The 20,367-nt window shown below is 41.8% G+C and overlaps 1 protein-coding gene across 1 annotated transcript in view; it reads left to right on the top strand.

Annotated features, from left to right (window-relative positions):
* The window catches only part of scin (scinderin), a gene marked incomplete at its 5' end in the record, with an annotated part of 46,001 nt that overhangs the window by 2,835 nt on the left and 22,799 nt on the right, over nt 1–20,367 (top strand). The window contains 8 exons of the mRNA XM_080862586.1: nt 3,884–4,038; nt 4,995–5,156; nt 6,076–6,225; nt 9,633–9,725; nt 10,584–10,716; nt 10,833–10,921; nt 11,074–11,289; nt 14,034–14,155. Of these exons, the coding sequence (XP_080718712.1) occupies nt 3,884–4,038; nt 4,995–5,156; nt 6,076–6,225; nt 9,633–9,725; nt 10,584–10,716; nt 10,833–10,921; nt 11,074–11,289; nt 14,034–14,155 (1,120 nt within the window). The remainder of the gene's footprint in view (nt 1–3,883; nt 4,039–4,994; nt 5,157–6,075; nt 6,226–9,632; nt 9,726–10,583; nt 10,717–10,832; nt 10,922–11,073; nt 11,290–14,033; nt 14,156–20,367) is intronic.

Here is a 20,367-nt window from a genome sequence, read left to right as displayed (position 1 = left end):
TTCATGAAAAGTGCTACGTATTAAATATACACATGGAGTACTACACAGTATATATAGTATCTGTCATCATAAATTGGTAACCCACTTAACGGATTGCACTCACATATGATGCTGGTCTGATGCCTTCTGGACCAAGTAGAAGCTTATTGTTAGTTTTTGTTGTTACTTCACTGCTTCATTTTCAAGGACGCTTTATTGGCTACGTGACTCAATAGCTCAGTGAGTGAAATGTTGTCAAATCACAATGAGAAGGTGCTGCAAAGTCACCAACTCCATCAAGCTTGATTTGCATAGTTAAAAAAATATTGCAACAGTAAAATATGAAGTTTGTTGTTAATTTGCTGTGGATAAATGACTAAGGTACCAGTTTGCTTTCTTCAGCAACATGTCACCACTACTTCACACCTCAGGAAAGTTTAGCCAGAAAATCAGTCCTCGCTTGTTCCATACAATCACTACACATCATGCTAACAATAAGTGTGTGTATGAAGCTTGATATACTTTAATGCTGTGTGCCATAAAGTTTCCAAAACCTGAATAAGCCTTTCTCGAGCTGACGGCTCCATCATAGCCACACCTCATTATTCACGCCTGGCGTTACCTGATCCCCCTGATAATCACACAATGATCATATCCAAACTAATCATTTACTGACAACAGCTGATTATCTTTTTAACATTGAGCTGTGGCGTTACTCTTACTGCTTTTATTTATTTGCAGCAGAGAAGAAGAAAAGCCTAAAACACTCTTGGTTTTGGCTTGTCATTCTGCACCACATAGGTCATGAGTAGCAGCATGTCATAGATATAAGAAATCTGTAATGGTGTAACAAACAGTACATGAGTTCACACTTCAACACTTAGCGCTCTAGTTTAAGTTTTGGTGCCGCATCTCTTCATGCCTCCTTTTTGCACACTTCACTTGCAACAACTTTGCAAACAGTAGGCATCGCACAAAAGTATGTTGAGCCACACCAACCTACAGTTTTTGATTGGAACCATTTTGACAACAATTCAAAATGTGAAAGTAAACACCAAATGTGTACTGAGTAACTCTACTCTACTCTACTCTCAACATTCTGTCTGGTGCTTGTCCATTAAGAACGATGGATATACACCTACAAAACTATATAGTATGGACATATTTTCTTTTTTCTATGCTGATATGTAGATGAGCTGTGTGTATGTTTGGCAGCATGTAAACATGACTGGACTTGCTTGAGTATATTTGTAATCCTTAGGGTGTTTATAAAAGTGAGGGATATTTGTGTGCTTTGATTTTCTGATTGAATAAAACATAAAAATCAAGTGAAATACATTAATTGTACTTAGGGGTTCACTTCACCCAATTTTCACTGTTTCCTAAAAAGTTACATTCAAACAAAGCAAGTTGTTATATCTAGATGGCACTAAATGCTGCTCGGGTTTTCTAAGCTTCTTTTTTGTGACTTTAAGAAAACAAACAAGCTGAACAAACATTCACACACACATTGGCACTGTGATGGGTGCGTCAGAGAGCAGCTTGGGTTAATATGATGCCCAAGGATAGTTAGCGTGACAAGACTGGAGCAGCCAGTCATCAGTAGATAACCTGCTCTGCCTCTTTAGTTACAGTCACCCCTTTTTTCTGTTATGTAACAGACTGCTATTTTTCAATAAATTGTTCTTGTACAATTATCACAACGCTAGTAGTAGTTTTACCACTATTATGGTAAGACTTCTGTTTACGCTCTACAAGTAATTCTTCCTCTAATGGTTCCATGTTATTTTCTAGCACTGGGCTGACAGCATTATTCTTTTGACTTAGACACAAAGAAATCTCCAGTAGCTTTACTCTTTGACAAAGTTTGTATTGGTAGTGTGCAGCTTTAACCAGCAACTTGTCATGCTTGTCTTATTCTGACGGTTCACTCTTTGTTGACATTTCCTTCTCATGTTGATTCAGCTGCTGTCTCAGCTTTGTCTGGGATGTTTCTTTTCTATCCGGGCAAAAGTCTGGAGAGAATGTCAGCATTATTCATAACTTCACCAAGTTCATAATGTCAACATGAAGTCTCCCTAACCCACCAGGGGCAGATAGCAGTGTTAGTTTGGGGGCTTGTCCATTGAGACAAGGACCCGAGTTGCAGGGTGAGAGTCCATTTATTTATAATATCAACAACAATAAATCACACTCTTGTGATACTTCGACTTTTTAGTCACTGTATCTCTAGCTCAGTTTATTCACTCCAACACTGCTCTTTTCCTCCTATCCCAGTTTACCACTAAAACAGAGAGCGTGTGATTAAATAATCAGTCCCAGCTGCCCTGCGAGTCTCCAGGGCACTGCCTGCTGAACCCACTGCACCACCACTCCTCTGCATCGGAGCCTCAGACCACACCACGGTCACATACCTCTACCATTTGAACGAGGCCAGGGAGCCACTCGGCCATGTCTACTCCCCTCTCTGTGAGCAGGAGAGGAAATCAGCCACCACCGTGTCCCCGGCCTATAGACCACCTCGAACTTAAATGGCTGGAGGGCGAGATGCCACTGGGTGATCTAGGCACTGGCATCTTTCAGTGGAACCATTATGCATGGTCTGAACAGACAGGCACAGGCCTCTCTCAGACAGTTTCTGCCTGATGTACACAACAGAGCCATCAACCCCCCTTACCTGCAAGGACAAAACAGTGATGTGTTCAAAACGTCCTTATGCAGAATAAAAGGAAAGGAAAATTAGGTGTGTGGAGCAGGGGTTCCCCACAGAGAGCCTCTTTTACTGAGTCAGACACACTGAGTGTGTTCGACCTGTGTTCAGTTGTCACAGCTCACTAGGTATAATCTGTTCCTAACCATCACAAATGGAAATGTCAGTGATAAGTCATCATGTGACCATCAATTGTTATCACAAAGGCTGATCTTAGAGTGTCGTCTCCTGTGAAGCTGCTCTAGCAATTGCATCTGGCACTTGGTCTGGGCCACCACCACTTAGTCCCCGTGCATCACGGTGAGCTCCACCAGCATCTGTGCCAGCAGCTGGTCTGGCAGGACCCGAAGCACACACAGGCAGAGTTGCAGGATGAGTGTCCAGTTAAGTACAATGTCAAAAACCCCAGATCACACTCTTGTGAATTTCAGGATGGCCCTGGTTGCACCGCATTGGCAGGCATTTAGGTTCACAAGTTTTAACAAACAATAATGTGTTTTTCAGGTAACTGTCAAGAGTTTTATGTAGGAAAGGTTTCAACTGTTTTCATTTTACCATAATGGTGATGCGTATCAGGCCCTTCAGGTAGCCATGATTCAGTAACAAGGTGGAGACCTATGCTGACAGAACAGTGGAGGCGACTGTGAATTTCAGAATGAAACCAGGCCACCATGAGTCTGCTCGACTGACCTGTGGTCACTGTGAAGTCTTTCCACTTCCTGGGAACCATCATCTTCCCAGGATCTGCAGTGGGAAGCTCATCAAAACAGCACATTAAAGGACATTTTTCTTGTAGCAGCCGAAGAAGTTCAACCTGTCAGTGATGGTGCACTTCTGCTTCTTCATTACTGAAGCCATCCTCAATTCCTCCATAACAATTTGCTGCTGGCACTGCCAGAGACAATGGCAGAATACAGCACATCACCTGCTCTGCTCACAAGTTGATTGGCAGCAATGTGCTTTCTCTTCCAAAACCTAAATGTTTCCCTGGCCCCGGGGCAGGCAAAAGAGATCCCTGTTGACACCATCCACCCCAGAAATAAACTTTTTGAGTCACTCCATGCCTGATGGACCAGATGGAGGCAGGAGGCTCTGGTCCATCCGGAATAACACCTTATGACATTCAGCAGTTTACTTCAACATACAGTTGGATTGCTTAACTACTTTCTCACTGTCCTTATTTATTATTGACAGGAAACGAGTGCAGCCAGGATGAGAGCACTGCTGCAGCCATCTTTACTGTGCAGTTGGATGATTACTTGGGTGGAAAGCCAGTCCAGTACCGAGAACTACAGGGGGTTGAGTCAACTGCCTTCACCAGCTACTTCAAAGGAGGGCTCACTTACAAAGTATGTTCATTCATGAGCTCTGCTGCAACATGCTGATCTTTTAATTACAATTCTAGATGTCTAAAGCTCCTGAACCACAAGTGCCAACGTCATCATTGCATTCAGTTCATGGAGGAACATATGGTTATTTAAACTATCATCTTGCAGGAGGACTGTTCTCTGCTGTGCCCATAGTAGAAAAACAAATACGGTCTATATTCTCAAACAGAATTAAAAATATGATTGTGTAACTTTAGTGGTTCTGACAGTCGTTGTCCATGACCTGTTAATCACGTGAGGCATCACATGAGCCATGGTGGGGATAAGGGTGTATGTCAAAGGAAGTTAAGGATGAAACCACCCTGCCCCACCCCATCATGTGGCCCATTGAAGTCACCTAAGGGCATGTGTGAGTGGGCATTGAAGCCCCTGGCTCTCAAGACTGTGTGGGTGGTGGCTGATGGTGTTGTCAGCCACTACCTCTGTATAGTGAAGGTTTTTTGACTTTGGACTTTGAAAGGGGAAAATGGCTTTTTCCCTTTTAAACCATCTGTTTTCTTAGTCCAAGATGTGGCGTCCTCAAAAGAGTGTCGTTTGTGCTTTGAGTGCATTTAAAGAACAAAGGACACTTCAACCCTCACTTACACCTTGCCTTAGGTAACCAAAGTAGTATACAACTTATACCATGCATACCATTTAGAAATTGTCACTAGCTGGCTTTTGCAATTTAAAGTTTATTGTTACTGTAGGCTCAAAAATATGACTTTACAGACCACTTGATTTTTTTTGTCCTTTATTAACTAGCCAGATATTTTTTTTACGTTGACTTTATACCATAACGTTGTACTCTGCAAACCCTGCTACATTATATTTGGGAACAATGACTGGAAAGAAACAGCAAGAGAGAGTAAGAAAGAGAAGTGACAGTGCAGTGTAAACAGAGAAGGTTGACAGCATAATATGTTCTCTGTCCACAGACAGGGGGTGTGGCCTCAGGTTTCAACCATGTGGTCACCAATGATCTTACAGCACAGAGACTTCTACATGTCAAGGGTCGGCGTGTTGTCAGAGCCACCCAAGTCCCCTTCAGTTGGTCCAGCTTCAACAGTGGAGACTGCTTCATCATTGACCTTGGAGATGTAAGGACAAACTGGTATATACTATACTGCCAAAAGTATTTCATTATCACTCATTGTACCTAATGGTACTGTCACCTCATCAGAGCACTTTGTTCTAAAAATGCAGGTTGACTTGTAATTCTAGTGTATCTAAAAACAGAACGGGAGCCAGAGCCTTCAGCTTCCAGGCCCCACTTCTGTAGAACGAGCACCCAAATCTGGATTTAGGACAAAGGCACCCTCTCTACTTATAAGTATTAAAAAAGGGGTTTTTTTGTAAAATAATAATAATAATAATAATAATAATAATAATAATAATAATAATAATAATAATAATAATAATAATAATAATAATAATAATAAAAGGGTCAATTTCAGAAGCTCAGGACATTGTATTATGGTACAGGATGCCACTTATGCGACTAGTGGTGTACTGACCCACAAAGTGGAAGGCCACCCAAAATCATAGAGCTGGGTCAGCCACATTCAAGCGTTACATCACAAAGAGCAGGGAAGATATGTTCTCTGGATCGATGAATCCCATTTCTCCATCTGGTAATCTCACTGGCAAGTCTGGGTTTGGCATTGCCAGGAACATGGAACTGGCTGCATTTTGCCAAATGCAGGAAGACTGATGGTGTATCCAAAGCTGATAAAACAGCTTTGGAATAAATTAGAGGGGAGACTGTGAGCCAACATCAGTATTTGACCTCACAAATGTGCTTCTGGATGAATGGTCAAAAATATAAAAACACTCTTAAAACCTGTGGAGCTATATTAAACCCTAAAGATAAAGAATGGGATGTTACTCAAGTTCATATGCGTGTGAAGGCAGATATAGTATATGTAGACACTATGTGTATCTGCAGGGAGAGTGTAAATTAAATAGGGCCCAGAGCCAAGTTTGTATTGCCTTGTCTAACTGTTGTTGTGTCAGCAGAAGATCTACCAGTGGTGTGGATCCAAGTGTAACAAGTATGAGCGACTGAAGGCAACACAAGTGGCCAGGGGTATCCGTGACAACGAAAGGAATGCTCGTGCAGAAGTGATAGTCGTAGAAGAAGGAAGTGAACCATCAAAGTTAACAGATGTAAGTCCTATTTTATGGCTGTTAAGTTATTTTGCATTTGGGTTTCCTGTTCTAAACATATACACTACCAGTCTAAAGTTTGGACACACCTTGTCATTCAATGTTTTGGTTTTTTTATTATTATTTTAACTGCTTTGTACATTGTAGATACATACTGAAGACTACTTTGTTGACAGTGCTGCAAACTCTTGGCCTTCATGATGTAGTCCACCTGAAATGGTTTCCCCTCACAGGTGAGCCTGTCAGGGTTCATTTGTGGAGTTTCTTGCCTTCTTAATGGGGTTGGGACCATCAGTTCTGTTGTGCAGAAGTCGGGTTGGTGCACAGCTGACAGCTCTGTTTGACAACTGTTAGAAATCATATTATGGCGAGAACCAATCAGCTAAGTAAAGAGAAACAACAGTTCATCATTACTGTAAGGACTGAAGGTCAGTCAGTCCGGAAAAAGCAACCTCCAGGCTGTGTGAGAGCTATTTGACCAAGTGCAGTCGCAAAAACCATCAAGTGCTACAATTAAACTGTCTGACATGAGGACGCCCCAGGAAAGGAAGACCAAGAGTCCCTCTGCTGCTGAGGATACATTCATCTGATGATGAGTCCACAGCTGAGATCTTTGGTTCCACCTGCCGTGTGTTTGTGCAACACAGAACGGTGAATGATGGTCTCTACATGCAAGGTTCCCACCGTGAAGCATGAGGAGGTGTGATGGTGTCGGGGGCTTTGCTGGTGACACTGTTGGGGATTTATTCAAAACTGAGGGAGAGATGGAGTGCTGCCTCCACAGTCTGGCCTCCACAGTCACCTGACCTAAACCCAGTGGGGATGGTTTGGGATGAGATGGAGGAACAACAAGAGCTCAGCATCTCTGAACTCCTTCAGGACTGTTGGAAACCATTTCAGGTGACGACCTCATGAAGAGAGAGAATGCCGAGAGTGAGCAAAGCAGCAATCAAAGCAAAGAGTGGCTACTTTAGAGAATCTAAAATATAAAACATGCTTTGAATTATTTCACACTTTTTTTATTTACCACATAATTCCATATGTGTGCATTCATAGTTAGTTTTGATGAGAATCTACAATGTAAATAGTCATGAATGTACATGTACATGTACTATAGTACATGTACAGTAGCGGTTATTGATACGGGCGACACGGGCGGTTGCCCGGGGCGGCATCATGGTGGGGGACGGCATCACGGGCATCGACGTCATGCCAGTGCATAGTGGGGATGGCATAGGCACCGATTGGTTTTCTATCGCCCTCCGTTTGCGAGGTGCGTCTGCTGCTTGCGGCACAGGGAGGAGGGGGTGGGGTGGCGGGGGATTCTCTGACTGGCTGGAGCAGCATCTAATAACCAACTCGCAAAATAAAACAAAATAAAACAAAACAACAAACACGAAAACACCAGACATCATGATACAGACTTATAATTTGCATCGATGTTTTTTTGAAGTTCTATACGCGAAAAGTGAGCGCGAGAGCCCTCGGTGCGCCTGCTCGCTGCTGAAGTCAAAGTAAAGTTTATTGTCATCTCCGCTACATACAGTCCAGCATATAGAGAGACGAGACGACGAAGCTCCAGCTACAGCAGTGCAAGTAAACAAACAATAAATATAAGAAGAGTAAGAAAATAAATACACACTTTAGGACTCGGGGTAAAGGGATCAATAACAATTTAAAATTTATAATTTACAGTTGATGATTTAAAGTCTCACACAACCCGTCGAAAGGGGAGGGGCCGGCTGCTTCCAGATAGAGCGCATTTCATTTATAATGTTGTAAATCCAAGCCCATCATGTATTCATGATTTGAATCCTGGGTTGTGTGAAATCTCAGAAATAAACCCTAGACAAAGTGAATCTGTGAACTAAGGTGTAGGTCTTTTAGGTTATGTTGTGGTGATCCTCGTGTTGGGGGATTTGTGTTCATACTGGAGTGCAAAATTAAAACCAAGATGGACAAGAAAAGTTCAAAGCCATCAGGTGCTCAGTTTAGAAAAAGGAGAAAAGAAGAGGAGGAGAAACGAGCTAAAGATACAGGTGTGTGTGTGTTTCTCTGGTGAAATTCAGTATGGTTCCAACAACAGTTTTATGTTAATGTATAATCCTTAATATGTTTTATGTGAGTGTGGTGTGTGTGTGTGTGTGGGGGGGGGGGGGGGGGCAGAGGGAGTGTTCGCCCGGGGCGCCAAACAGGCTAGGACCGCCACTGTACATGTATATGTTCTATATACACTATAGGTCCATATAGCGTATACCACTACCAGGTATTGGTATACGCTACCTGTCAAAAGTTTGGACACAACTTCTCATTTAATGGTTTTTCTTTCTTTTCATGACCATGTGAGTGCATGGACCTCATTGGGCTGTTTCCCAACAAGCTGAGCAAGGAGATCAGGGTAGCTAAGAGGAGCTAAAGAAAGCTAAAGAAAACGAACAGCTTCTCAGCCAGTGACCCAGAATCCGTTTGGAGAGGCCTGCAGCACATCACCAAATACAAGAGTCCCTCCCCTAGCCCTGGTTGCTCATGACCTTAACACCTTCTACTGCAGATTTTAAAGACAACCCCCTAAAAATCCCATCTGCTCACCCTCAACTCACACCTACACAAAAAGACTACCTGCAGTCTCAATTCCCCCCACACACCCCCGCCCTCTGACTCCCTACCTGCACTAAAGATCTGTGAGGAAGACGTGGGTCTACACTTGCAGAGACAGAAGACCAGAAAGGCTCCAGGATCTGACGACATGCCCCCCTTGAGCCTGAAAATCTGTGTGACCAACTGGCCCCCAATCTTCACCTGGATTATTAACAGATCTCTGGAACTGTGCTCCCTCCTGCTTCACACACTCCACCAAAGAAGTCCACCATCACAGGGCTAAATGACTACAGGCCCGAGGCCCTGACAGGATTATGGATGACTGTCTGGTCCCACCCTTTTCGATAGCTAATAAACATTTGCACTTCTAATTTCTTCATTTTTGTGTGAAGTACAGTTAGCCCCCTATTTTGTTGGAGAAAGACAGAGCTAGGTTTTTTTGGCGAGGGGGGGGGGGGGTGCGTCTCTACATTAGCAGTGGACTTGAAATCAAACAAGAAATATATGTTTGAACTGTAGACTAAACACCTAATGCTGACAGATATTTGTGTTTTATTCGTTTTTTGTGTGTTGCTTCAGAAAACATAAGTTGATAAATCTACATATAAATACCATAGTGCAAAACATTCACTAGTTTTTTCACATGTGCATTCAATTCATGTTTTCAACTCATTTTTATTTCTTTTATGCTTGTTTATAGTTTGCTATATTTATGCTTTGGTTGAATTGTTTATTTTTGGATTTACTGGAAGCATTAATTGTTTCACTTCTTCTTTTTTTTTTTTTTGCTTTTTTCTGGTGTTGGACAGGTTCTTGGAGACAAGCCACCGCTGTCAGAGGGAGGTGATGATGATGACACAGAGGCAGACATGTCTAACAGAAAGATGGCTAAACTATATATGGTACAGTATTATCATCAACAAACACTGAAAAAAATCGACAAAGATCTTTTTTGTCTAATAGTTAGAATGTTTCCCCAAACACTGTCATAACTCTGAATCCTGCTAGCTGTTGCTGATGATACACAGCTACACAGCAACAGCAGATACAGCAGCTGGACCTTTAGCTGCAACACTCTGTGAGGCAAACTGCACACAAACTGTTTGTGTTTGTTGAGCTGATAGAAACATTATATTTGAAATTACCTCCCACTTAAAAAGTATTACTCCCTTTATGCTTGCATGTCTCTAAATCTAGCTAGATGCTGAAGTGTCGCAACCGCAACTTATGGACACCTGCAGTCGCTCTGGTGTGCAAAAAAAAACCCAAACAAAACAACAAGACGCCACTTCATCGCCTGACTTTGACACACAGTTTTGCATCTTTCACTTCTTTTTGTACAACAGTCCCTGGTGGTTAATATGCAAACACGACTGCCTTAATGAGTTACTGTTACTGTCAAATCAGTTTGATGGCCCGCAATGACATGAAATAATAACTCCCCTCAAATCCCTTAAACCAAAAATAACGTTTTGAAAATGAAAAAGTAGAAAGTAGAGATTTGCTTAAAGATGTAGGGAGTAAAAGTAAAAAGTTGTCAGAATAATAACTACTCAAGTAAAGTACAGATACCAGAAAATTCTACTTAAGTACAGTAACAGAGTATTTGTACTCCACCTCTGCATCATTCACACATTTAAACACATTCATATAAGAACTTTTTCTGTTTGTTTTCTATCTAACATTTGCACAAATTCTTAAATGAAGTCAAGAACCATCATATAACTTTTTATTATTATTATTATTATTATTATTACCAGGTGTCTGATGCATCAGGATCCATGACAGTGACTGTTGTGAAGGAAGAAAACCCCTTCCTGCAGAGTGACCTACTATCAGATGAATGCTTCATCCTGGATCACGGCAAAAACAAAATGATATTTGTATGGAAAGGTGCTCAAACAGTGTTAGCTAAGAGATTCTGGGACTTGCTTTGAATGGCTTGTTATAAGTGAAATAAGCTACCCAGTTTCATATCAGCATTGATTTCATCTATTTTTTTCCTGCAGGACATAATGCTAATCCCAATGAAAGAAAAGAGGCCATGAAAACAGCTGAGAACTTCATCAAGCAGATGGGCTACCCAGCAAACACACAGGTTTACTTTCAGTTTCACTTCATGGAAACTGGACATATTTTCACATTATTCTTTGAAAGTTTCCTGTAAGTAAAAGTACAGGACTATTGGAAAACTATCCTGTATTGGAAATGGAAATAGTTCCAGTGATGTTCCTCCTGATGGTCCTGCAGATTCAGGTGCTTCCAGAAGGAGGAGAGACTCCCATGTTCAAGCAGTTCTTCCTGGACTGGAAGGAGAGAGATCAGAGTGAGGGTTTTGGGAAGGTGTTCACCACTGAGAAGGTTGCCGAGATTCAGCAAGTTGAGTTTGATGCCTCAAAACTTCATGAGTCCCACCACATGGCAGCTCAGTATAACATGGTGGATGATGGGAGTGGAGAAACACAGGTGAATGAACTGTACTGTATGTCTGTGTATGTTCTCAGTCATCGAGGTCGTGGTAATCTGGACTTTTTAAAGTTTCTTGAAGAAAAGAAAGAAAGAAAGAGTGATCCTTACCTTTAAGTGCAGATGTACAGGTGACTCTTGTCCTGTTGAAGTGGTCTTAACGCTCACTCACATCTTGTGTGATTTGATCCCGATAGGGTGAGGCAAGGTCTCACAGTGGTTTCACCCGAAACCTCTGCTGATAATGACCCACACCCTTTCCAAACCTTGGCTCATGTGATGATGCACATGATCGATAGTTGGTCAACAACCCTCTTAAGGCACAACACCCACTAGGGTTTAAATACCTGAGACTCTCCACCATTTGGTTTTAGAACTGAAGAAGAAGAAGAAACTGAAAGAAGTCCTGTCTCTTTCTTTCCAAGCTCCCTAGAACTCTAAAAGTAGTGTCCATGTGAAACTATGCTGGTGCTTCACTTGTTACCTTTATCATTTTCTCTTTAGAGTTCACCGTCTTTGGGGTAACGTGGTTAATCCGACCGTTTTTGTTTTTTCCTGTTTTACCAGGAATACTGTGGAGACACAGTAACAATTTCCCACAAAAAATAAAAGAATAAAAAAAATAAATCTTCATTTCTGTGTTGTGGACCTGTAAAAAAAATTCAGTTCAATTCAGTTTTATTCATATAGCACCAAACAACAATTGCCTCAAGGCACTAAGATACATACACACTTTACTACTAAAAATATTCACTCGTCCATCTAAACCGTTGAATTCAGGCGTTCCAATAGCTTTCATGGCCACAGGTGTGTGAAATCAAGTACCTGAGCATGCATCAGAATCCTGGTTCATTTGTGCTTAAAGACTACTGATGACATTGGGGATAAGACAGTGTTCAAATGGTGAGACTTACACTACCAGTCGAAAGTTTTAGAACACCCCCATTTTTCCAGATTTTTATTGAGAATTATGCAGTTTAATGTCTCATTGCACTCTGAAATGAAAGCATAGTACCAATAAGCAATTGGAATCAAATAAATCATGGAATCAGTTTATAGACCAAGTGGACCCGTCCTTTCACCTACTCGACGGCCTACAAAGATGCTGCGTGATGAATCGAAGATTTCAAACTTTGATTCATCAGTCCATAATACCTTCTTCCAGTCTTCAGTAGCCCAGTCGCAGTGTTTCATGGCCCAGACAAGCCTCTTTGTCTTATTCTGCCATCTTAGGGATGGCTTTCTTGCTGCAACTCATCCTGTCAAACCTGCAGTTTGCTCCAGCTTCTGAGCCTTTTGATGGTGAAGGAAACTGGACTCACTGACACCTTGACTTTCATTGCAGTTTCTCTGTAGGACAGACCTACATTTATAAGTGATGGTCTGTCTCTCTTCCAATGTTAATTGCCTTTTTCTCGCTATTTTTGTAGCAACACACTACTTTCTGCAGTACTGTTCGACTGATGCTCACAAGGGTATGATGCCACAGTGTGCTCCAACACTGCTTTCATGCAGACAGAGCGCGTTGGAAGTCATCCAGAGAAGTTGGAACATCTGTAGGAATTAGCAGCACCAGCTTTCAAAGCTTGATCAAACTCCTTTGCTGCAGAACAGATTTAAACTGTTGGCCCATGTTGTGTTCCCTGAAAAACCTTTTAATGTAATTCTGAAATGTACTTTTTTTCAGTTTTGGGCAACCTTACCTTTTATTTTAACCTCTGGCAGTTCACCACTTACCTTTGTACCATTTCAAACTATTCATTGGACTTGAACGACATGAATTGCAATAAATAACTGGAAAAATTGGGGTTTTCTAAAACCTTTGAGCGGTATTGTAAATAAAATTAAATTACACTGAAAATTGACAAGCAGCTGCTGGGCAGCCAACTAGTTAACACGGAGAAGAAGACAGCAGTTGTGGTAGTGGTGGCAATCATCAGAAAGAAGGAGAGAAGAAAACAGAAGCACGAGGGGCTATAGGTGTGCTTCAGACTGTGGCTCTGAAACTGCTGTTGCTCTTTGAGCCTCAGTGAACTTTAGGTGGAGACCTCCATGTACTATAAGGAGCTTTCATGTCTTGACATTGGTGGCATTGATGTCCTTGTGTAGCCAGTTTATTATTCCACCTGAGTATCTGATGCCTGGTAATCTGTATGTATTGATAGCATGGGTCTTATTCTTATCACTGAGATGGCTTCTCAGCACTTGTCTTACCTTCTAAATTGGTACACTCCAGTGAGATCTTTGAGGTCTCGCAGGAGCTTCTAGTTGTCCCTAGGTCTAGATTAAAACACAGAGGAGATCGGACTTTTGCTGTGACTGCTCTGAAACTGTGGACTAAACTGCCTTTACATATCAGATCCTCTCCAACACTGGATACTTTTAAAACTCGTCTAAAGGCCCATTTTTACTCCTTGGCTTTTAAGGCCAGTCAGGTCTGTCATTATTTTATTATTTTCTTATCCTTAATTTTACTTTCTTTTTAAATTTTATCTGATTATTCTATTGTACAGTACTTTGGTCAACAGTTGTTGTTTTTAAAAGTGCTATATAAAGTAAAATTAATTTGCTTTGATTCTGGAGCTATTTGGCTGTAGGTGACATGATTCATGTTGGCACATGATACTAGGAACACTGCTTTGAGGGAAGATGAGTTGACCTATTGCAACAGCAAATCAGTTTTTGTTGAAAATTATTATGGTGTTACTAGAGAAATAACTATTCTTATTTTTCTCATTTTATAGATCTGGAGGGTGGAGAGCAGTGGTAGGGTCCCTGTTGATCCTAAGAACTATGGTCAGTTCTACGGTGGAGACTGCTACATCATCCTGTACACTTACAGGAAGGGGCAGATAATCTACACCTGGTATGAGTTCAGAAACTGAGCTACTTTGCATCCAATACACATGCTCTGATTCTCACCACCAAATGTCCTGTCACTGCTGATGCTGGTAAAAAGTGGTGCACCCCCAGGACTAGTCGACCTTTAGGGCACACTCCACATGGTCACTGGCCCTTTTGACACCATGCTATTTCCCTGCTTTCAGAAAATATGAGGGGGGTGGAGTCTCACTGTTATCTCTGTATTTAACACTGAAGCAGCTGAAACTGAGCAGCCCCGTCCACTAACTGACCAGATCAAGACTTCGTATTATGCTCTGCTCACTGTATATGTATGCCAACACGTTCTCATCCCAAAACGTAACATATTACAAAATCGACAAATCATCTGTATGTTACGCTTTCGGAAACAGGAGGAAAGATGAGAACCTTTTGGACTGAATCATTTATTGTGATTGGAAAACACTATCTAACACGATTAAGGTTGTGGTTTAGGTTAGGGAGCATCATCCTATTGGATTCCATCCACAATCCGGCATGTATCACAGGGACGTGGAAGGTTACCTTTCGCATTCCTATGGAGCGCCTCGGGACGTGGCGGTATGTTACGCGTCGGGAATGAGAACAGTCTCTGTATGCTATTCTCATTACCAAGCAAGATGAAAGGACAAAGAATCCAAAATCGAATTCCAACATCATTATTAGACCAAGGGAATAAAACATCTTCAGGAAAGTGATAATGAAATCAATCAATGGAATAAAATCTGGGGGAGCATATTTTGGAGGGAGACATTAAAATACCAATCTGAGCCCTAAAGTTGAATCTGTTCATCTGGACGTAGCGTTCGTTCAGTCACTCATTCAAGTGTCTTCTTTGGTCTTAGGTGATTGCAGGTTCCCCAACCATATAAACAGTACATTTGCATAATGACTGAAACTTGCACCTGTAGTCTGCAGTCAGCTGAGACTGTAGAAGTCACCTGGATGAGTGACAAAACATTTCTCCCATTGAAAACGCTACATCCAGGTGAGCAGAATCAACTTTTTGGGATTTCCATACTTGGAAGATTGAGCATAAAAAATTGTGAGACAAGGGTATCACAACAGTTTGTACACTGACTGGACCTTTTAGAAGGTTTGCAGAATTACAAAGGGGATTTACAAGGTAATTACAAGTAAGGGATTACTGTATCAAAAAAAACTGAAACGGGAGAATTAAGGGAAGTTGACATACTAATTGACATCCTGAGTTATGCCTACAAGAAGAATACTACAAGAATGATTTGAAAAACAGATCAGGCTGATGGATCAAAATATAATGAATAAAGGATTCATGGTGATACAGGAAGGCAACGTGGGAAAAAGAACTCAACGCTGGCATATTGCAAAAGGACAAGCGTTCAGTGTTAAGTGAGGAAACCTCATCCAGAAGGTCAAAGAAGTGGAGAATGTTTGGGGAAAAAATGTTCATTTTATTTTGCATATCAGAAAACATTCTCCAAGCTATTGGAGCCATGTCGGCGGTTCCAAAGCTTGGAGAATGTTCTTCTGAGAAACCTTTGTCTGATACTCAGTGTTACACCACTCCAGGACAACTTGGTGTAAACAGCAGAACCGAGTTTATTTGGGTACTTCAGAACCGTGGCTTTCACATACAGAGCCCAAAAATACACTCTTCTTCTTTTCCTTTTTCGAACATAGTTTTTCTTTTTTCGTGACTGCCCCCTACTGGTGGAAAAACATGTAGCAACCAAAAATCCAAACATATAGTTGAATAACACAAATACCAACAGATTTATGCAATGTTTTGGACATATTTTAGCTTTACACTTTACCAAGTGCTACATTCCTCCCCTGCTAAATAAATGTTGTCCCAACATTGAGGAAACATGACAATAAGAAACAAAAATAAACAACTATACTTCTCTTTTCCTTGTGACAACGTAGAGATGGCGTAAGTCGGAATAGGATTTAGCAGTGCTTTAAGATCACTTTCATGATGCACTATTGGACCTCAGGTGACAGAATCACATGTTACTCTCTTACCAGATAAGCATCGGCTTATAACAATGCTGAGTTGTTTCCAACAGTCCACATACAATTATTACCCTCTAAGACATTACTATCACTTTATCACGTGCTCCGGAGCTTATCAACTTAGATAGTAACCATTTAATCACAATTAACCTCATCAAACATAACAATCCAATGTCTTACGCTACCATCCCAAAAGTATCAAATACTTGTGTCACCATATTGGTAAGGCCTTGTAAGTCCCCATACATTTTTGAAAAGTAACATCATTTAAATTCAAAAAAACTCTTTCACAGTTCAATAATAACTAACTGGCACATAAGCTGCATAGTAAGGCATCTGTAGAGCTGCCCAAGGTACTCCAAACTGGTCATAGAATGGCGGTGCTGCTGCACTGGCATACAATGGGTTAACACTGTGACCAATTGCTCTTTGAACTGGTTGGCCAAACGCATCATAAGTCAATATTTTCCGTGGACATCTCTCCCTCTGAGATCTTCTCGGCTGCGGTTCCGACAGTTCTGGGTTCATTTCACTGGGCTGACCTGGCGAAGCAACAGTGTCTGATGATGCTGAGGTGTCATGTTCAGCGTTACCTTGTCCATTCACCATTTCTACTTGAAACTCTTCAGCATCCACTCTAAGCTCCGTGCTCTTTTGCTGAAGGTCCTGGTCCAGTTCAGTAGCAGGTGCAGACACCATTAAATCCCCTTGAGGCTGACAGTGGTGGTGCCTCACTCTCTGAGACCAATACTGTTCTTCATCATCTGAGCTCTCTATATGGTTCGATGCGTCTTGTAGGTCTCTTTGTTTTTGTGTCTGTGTAGTGTGGCATCGTTCAGTTCTTGTTATTGTGGGAAGCGGTAATGCATTACAGGGCATTAACATGTTGTGGTGGAGGATACGGCCTCGCCCAGCACCACGCTCCGGCTTAACCTCATAAACAGGGCTGTTTTCCCCCTTTTGAGAGATCACTATGTGAACTTGATCCTCCCAATAGGAGCGTAACTTTCCCGGGCCTCCCCTCTCTGACATGTTCCTGACAAGTACCCTGTCCCCAGGTGAGTACAGCACTTTGTCTCTTCAGGTCATAATGTGATTTCCCTCTTGCCAGAGTCTTTTTAATGTTTCTGGATGCAATGTCATATGCTTCTTTCATTTGTTGTTGCCATTTGTGAGCATAATCCTCATATGATTTGCATTTGTTCGTCTCACTCAGTCCAAAAATTACATCAATAGGGAGACGTGGATGTCTACCAAAGAGTAAATAAAAGTGCGAGTATCCTGTCGAGTCACTAGTTGTGCAATTATAGGCATGCACAACTTTGTTTACATAGTCACTCCAGTTTCCTTTCTTTTCCTCATCCAGGGTCCGGAGCATTGACAGCAAGGTGCGATTAAACCTTTCCACTGGGTTCCCCTGTGGATGGTAGGGTGTGGTCTTTGAATTGGCTATTCCTGTGTACTTCTGCAGCTGTTTGAATAAATGGTTTTCAAATTCTCTGCCTTGATCGTGATGTAATTTACCAGGAAAACCAAATTTCAAGGAAAAGTCATTAAAAATTTTATCTGCTGCTGTTTTGCCAGATTTGTTGTAGGGTAGGCTTGAGCAAACTTGGTGAAGTTGTCCTGTAACACTAAAATATACTCATACCCTCCCCTGCTCTTTTCGAGATGGACATAGTCTATTGAAACCATTTCAAAGGGTGCAGTAGCCGGCACATGACACATGGGGGCCCTACACTGAACTGTAGGTTTTTTCTGAATATTACATTTCCACACCTGTGTGATGAAAAACTCAATATCTTTGTACATATTCGACCAATAAAACCTACTCCTTGCCAAATTCATCACACGGTCCACCCCCAAGTGACCCATTTCGCAGTGAAGGTGTTTGTACACCAGTTCTTTGCGCGATTCCGGAATCACAATCTGAGTGTAAGTCACAGTCTTTCGTATCAGCAACCCGTCATCTGAGATAAACAGCTTTTTCCACTCGTGTAGTAGCTGTTTTCCTTTAGGGGTTTTGAGCGCTGATGTCTTGTCAAGACTCGCACCAGTACTCTTTAAGTTGAGAACATAAGCTATGGCAGGGTCCTGCTTTTGAGCTTGCAATAGCTCCTGCGTTGTGATCCTCACATCTGGCAGATTTTCTGTAAGTATTTTGTTTACTTCTGGATTGCATGTTATGGCTGATATCCAATCCAGTTGTTTGTCTTCCTGTGTTTCAATGGCATTCAGTACTGCGCTTAACACTTCAGGCGAACACAGCTCAGTACATTCTGACATGTATGAATCCATACTAGAAGGTGTTCTGGACAAAAAGTCTGCATCAACGTTACTTTTTCCGGGTCGGTATTTCAGTGTTATGTTAAAATCAGCCAGCTCAGAAACCCATCTGTGTCCTGTTGCATTCAGTTTAGCTGTGCCTAAAAAATAGGTTAAAGGGTTGTTATCACTGTACACTGTCACTGAGGGAGCATAGAATAAATAGTCTCTAAAGCGCTCAGTCACAGCCCATTTTAGTGCCAAAAACTCAAGTTTCCCTGAGTGCCACCTGTAGTTCCTCTCAGCTTGTGTTAATGTTCTTGACCCATATCCAATGACTCTTAATTTACTGTCCTGCCTCTGATACAAAACTGCACCAAGGCCTTCTTCTGAAGCATCGATGTGCAGAATGAAGGGTTCCTCAAACTTAGGATAAGCCATCACAGGTGGATTAGTCAAAACATCCACCAAATAGTCTAGTGCTTTTTGGTGGCTGTCACTCCATATGATTTTTTGGGTGGGTGCAGCATGCCCCGCCTTGGCTGACCGCGCTGGTGTTTGGGTGTGGTCAACTGAGAGTAAATCATATAGGCACTTTGCATGTCTTGAAAAATCTTGTACATAGCTTCGGTAGTATCCTAAAAATCCTAAAAGCTTTCTCAGCTCTTTAATGTTTGTTGGTGGGTTGTCCTTCAAAGCTCGTACTGCTTGTACCTCTTGGTCATCCATTTTGTAGCCGTCTGCTGAAATGATTTTGCCCACATAGCGGACCTCATTTTTAAACAAGTCACATTTATCAGGTCTTAGTTTTACTCCCCAAGCCCGCTGACGTTTGAGAACTGATCTCAAATCTTCAATATGCTGTTCAAATGTTTGACTGTACACCAAAACATCATCTAAATATGGAGTGCATATTTTGTCCCTCAAGCCTTCCAAACTTTCCTCCATGCTCCGCTGGAAAGCTGCAGGTGCATTGGTGAGTCCAAATGGGATTCTATTCCATTCATACAGCCCCCAGGGTGTTGTGAAGGCGGTATATTTTTTTGAGTCTTCGCTGATTTCACCTTGATAGTACGCTTTGCCTTGGTCAAGCACACTAAACCACCTATTGCCGCCAAGTCCATCAAGGATTTCCTGTATTCGTGGAATAGGGTGTCTGTCTGGAATGGTCTTTTTATTGAGGCCCCTATAATCAACACAGAGTCTCAGGCCTCCATCCCGCCTCCTCACACACACTATTGGAGAGGCATATGGTGAGGTTGATTTGTGAATAAAGTCTTTTTTTAACAAGTCCTGAATGTGACTTTTTACTTCATCATAGAGAGCACGTGGGACCGCATTATAGGATTTGGCTACAGGAATCTGATCAGTGAGTTTGATATCCATTTTTAAATTTTTTATGTAACCAACTTCCTCTTTGTGTTTAGCAAATGCGCCTGACTCCTCCCTTAACATTTTCAAGACAACTGCCTGTTGTTCTGTGTTAAGGTGGCCCAAATTGACAGGTGGTTCCCAAGGCTCTTCTGCTGAGCTAGGTGGGTTCTGATTGTCTTTTTCTACAATCGAGCCTATCTGAGCTTCTTTGAGATTTACAGGATAACTATGTGTTACCCTCTCTATGTTACCTAGAAGGGTTTTAGGTGGCAGCACAATGTCATGTTTGGTAGCATTAGTAACATAGATATTGACTTTGCGGGTACTGCCTGATATAGACAGCAACTGGCAGTTAGATTTCAGACCCTCATCTAAAGACAAGTTTTCATCTGGCTCAAAAAGCATTTCACTTTTTACCTTTAGGTCTGTTTTGATGGAACAACTAACGCCGTACATTTGTCCACTCGGTACGACAATAGCTTTGCGTCCTGATCTGATAGGATAAGTAACTATCTCGCTACTGGTGGTGTGGATAAGGTTCAACAGTGCTTCTGCTTTGCT

The sequence above is a fragment of the Rhamphochromis sp. 'chilingali' genome (assembly GCF_963969265.1).
Source record: "Rhamphochromis sp. 'chilingali' genome assembly, chromosome: 17".
NCBI classification, from domain to species: Eukaryota; Metazoa; Chordata; class Actinopteri; order Cichliformes; family Cichlidae; genus Rhamphochromis; species Rhamphochromis sp. 'chilingali'.
This window is presented reverse-complemented; position numbering and strand designations above follow the sequence as displayed.